Raw genomic sequence first — 2,954 nt, 5'->3', positions numbered from 1 at the left:
TTCCTTCCACACCACTCAAGCCGGGAGCTGCATGGACCCACATGAATTACCACTACTAAACTCTGAACCTCATGTTTATGCAAACTCTTCTGGTATATTGTCCATTGCCATCGATGATACCTACTAGACAAACTCTGAAGACGTTGAAGAGTATGAAGATGATGTTAATTGAGGTATGGTGATGATGGTTGCGCTTGTGTGGCCGTAATGAGCTCTGCATCGGCGGCCAGGAATAATATACATGTACTACAAGTCATCGTGAGTGGATCTCGTCTGATCTTTTTATAACTTGAGTAACGGGAATTCAGTATCGGCGTCCGACTGCAAGTTCGCTCAACACGCCGACGATGGGAGAGTTGACGTAGAGAGCAGGTTCTGTCTGGGCGATTTTCTGTCGAGCGTCGTCGAAGTCGTCATTCTGGTTGGGTCCACCGACGATCGCTCCCATGGCGACGTTCGGGTTGGAGTTCCAGCTGTGAAACCAGTTGAATCCCTCTAGGCACTGGATTTTTCGGGGATGGGTTCTCATCGAGGGCATCGACGCCGCGCGGTGGTGCACTCGGGTTGGGTATCTGCCAAAGCCGACCATGTAAGATAATCCTCTGGGGTTGCGGCCGAGGATGTAGTCCACCTGATTCCACAAAACAGATCAGCTCGTTTTAATGCTTCTTGTCAATGCTGCACTCGACGTGGAAGGTTGCCTGGCTGATGATTAAAAGTTGGAAACTGTTGCTGGCAGAGGCTCCGAGATATACCTGGCTTTGAGCAGCGGAGATAAGCGTGGCCGCGGTCACCTGGCGGCCTCCGCAGTTCACAGTTCTTCGTGCGGCGCTGAGGTACTTCGCGTACGTTGTGAGTAGGAAACTGCTCGATGTCACGTACTGCATGTTGGTGTTGATCATGTAGTACGGCATTCCGCCTGCACGCATTCCAGTTTATATCGTCGGCATGCAAGAGATCGAGCTTTGGAATGAGTTCTCGTGTAGGGTTAACGAGGAAACAAGAGATGGTAATTGACAATGCCGAGTTTTGAGAGTGTACCTGGTGAGTACTGCAATCGGTTGAATTGGCTGATACTGCGAGGCAAGACACTGCAAATATACCCATCAGCTTGGTTTTTGTACCCTTGAAGCCCATTCACGCCTTCAAACGCAAACTGCGTAAAATTAACCGTATGGTTAGTTCGAGAATGGCCATGGCGTGATTCCAAACCTGCAGACTGGCTCGTTGTCTAAGTGTGAACAGCTTTAGCAGATTTACTTTGAAGTTGTAAGAGGAACTTGCAGATGACTCTTACCTGAGCGAGAAGAATTTGTGCCCCAGCGTATTTGTTGTCCCAGCTGAACGCGTTCACTGTGGTCGTTGTCCCACCAAGGCTATTGCCATTCCTATAAAGGTACTGTAGATAACCACTCTCTAGCGTGGCCTTGTACAACCATGCCGCTCCCCAAACCAGCTCATCCTGTGAATTGCCCAATCAATCCAGCCGACTGTCAATTAAGTGCACACTCCAACTTTACAATATCACCTGTGTAACATACATATGAATAGTTTCGCAGATGAATCGACCTGCATAAGAGATTGAACCTTCACAATAGTAGGCGATGAGGAGATGTTATTGGAGAAATAACCTGGTAACCGGAGTAGGAGCAATAGAATGGACACACTTCTCCTCCAAGTACGTCACTATATTTGCCTCTGTACCTGTCGGCGAAGTCGAACACCTGCGAGAATACGATGTGAAGTGGTAAAATGCAGAGACCTTGCAACCATAGTAGTCGTCTACATCTGATTCTGTATTAGAAGCAGTTTTATTCGAGCTTAACTCATCTGTGAAGAATTTGAGTAAGTGACATCATGTTCATGTGCCACGCAGTCATGAATAAGCCGAATGGGTTAAGCCAAGTCTACGTGAAGAATGTGTGTGTTTATGGAGAAATGGTCTGGTGTCACACACCCGTCTAGCACGAGCGAGGACTCGATCTGAGTAAGCGTTGTCAATGCCACGGAATGCAATAGAAGCAGCAGCAAGTGCTGCCGCAGTCTCGCCGGCCACATCGGATCCTGGGCGGTTGGCATCTACTTTGTAGCTCGTGCGAGGTGGATCACTTTCTTCGGGTCTTTGCCAGCAATTGTGATCGGTGTTGGGATCGCCAACCTGCTTTTGAATACATATCCGGTTGTGACTTCATGAAGGATGACATCAGCTTTCAAGGTTCCTGATATTGTAATCTGTGATCGCAGGAAAATATCAGAGAATAGAATCTGAAAGTGGTGGCGAATGCTCACTTGCACCCAGAGTTCATTGGGACCAGTGCTGGCCTTCAAAAGATAATCAGTGCCCCAGCGGATAGCATTGAGCGTGTTTCCAAGCTGCCCTGTCCGCCGCAACGCGTCACGGAACTCGACCACGCCCCACGACAGCATTGTGAGGCTGAAGGCCATGGGAAGTCCGAACTTCACATTATCTCCCGCGTCGTGATATCCCCCAGTTAGATCCACCTGCACATCACAATCAGCGATGTATGACGCCCAGATATACGAGAAAGTTGGTGTAAAGTTAAGCAACAGGTTGGGGTACATGTGATTCACATATTCAATTATGAAAGGAACTGGTTCGTGAATTGAGATTGGCGTACTCTGCCAGAGCGGCCATCGCTGAGACCAGAGTCGCCCCTCCACTTGAGCCTCTGCCAACTGGGGAGCTTCCCCGAAAGCTGAAGGTCGAAGAACAAGATTGACTTATCTAACGCATTCGCGTAGTCTGCTCTTGAGAACCCTAGAGCCATCGAAGTCAGAGTCACCCACACAAGAGTTGCCAGCACCAGGATGTGCAAAGTCAATCTCGACATCATGTTGTTGCGCTTGTCTTCACCAGAGGCGGCACCCACTGCAATACTCAGCAGTCAGAACGTCTCGCAAAGCATTATTCGAGTTCTAATAAGCCTGGAGAA

General features: G+C 48.9%; 1 protein-coding gene across 1 annotated transcript; it reads right to left on the bottom strand.

Annotated features, from left to right (window-relative positions):
- Positions 1 to 304: 304 nt before the first annotated feature.
- Positions 305 to 2,695, bottom strand: LOC112289094 (endoglucanase 1). The gene is made up of 7 exons (XM_024534046.2): positions 2,290 to 2,695; positions 1,958 to 2,158; positions 1,632 to 1,724; positions 1,298 to 1,462; positions 1,042 to 1,156; positions 756 to 919; positions 305 to 631 (listed from the first exon to the last, which is right to left on the bottom strand). The coding sequence occupies exons 1-7, from the start codon at positions 2,581 to 2,583 to the stop codon at positions 305 to 307; spliced, it is 1,359 nt and encodes a 452-aa protein (XP_024389814.2). The 5' UTR covers positions 2,584 to 2,695.
- Positions 2,696 to 2,954: the final 259 nt, after the last annotated feature.

This window comes from Physcomitrium patens, chromosome 11 (assembly GCF_059467195.1).
Source record: "Physcomitrium patens ecotype Gransden chromosome 11, ASM5946719v1, whole genome shotgun sequence".
Lineage (NCBI taxonomy): Eukaryota > Viridiplantae > Streptophyta > Bryopsida > Funariales > Funariaceae > Physcomitrium > Physcomitrium patens.
This window is presented reverse-complemented; position numbering and strand designations above follow the sequence as displayed.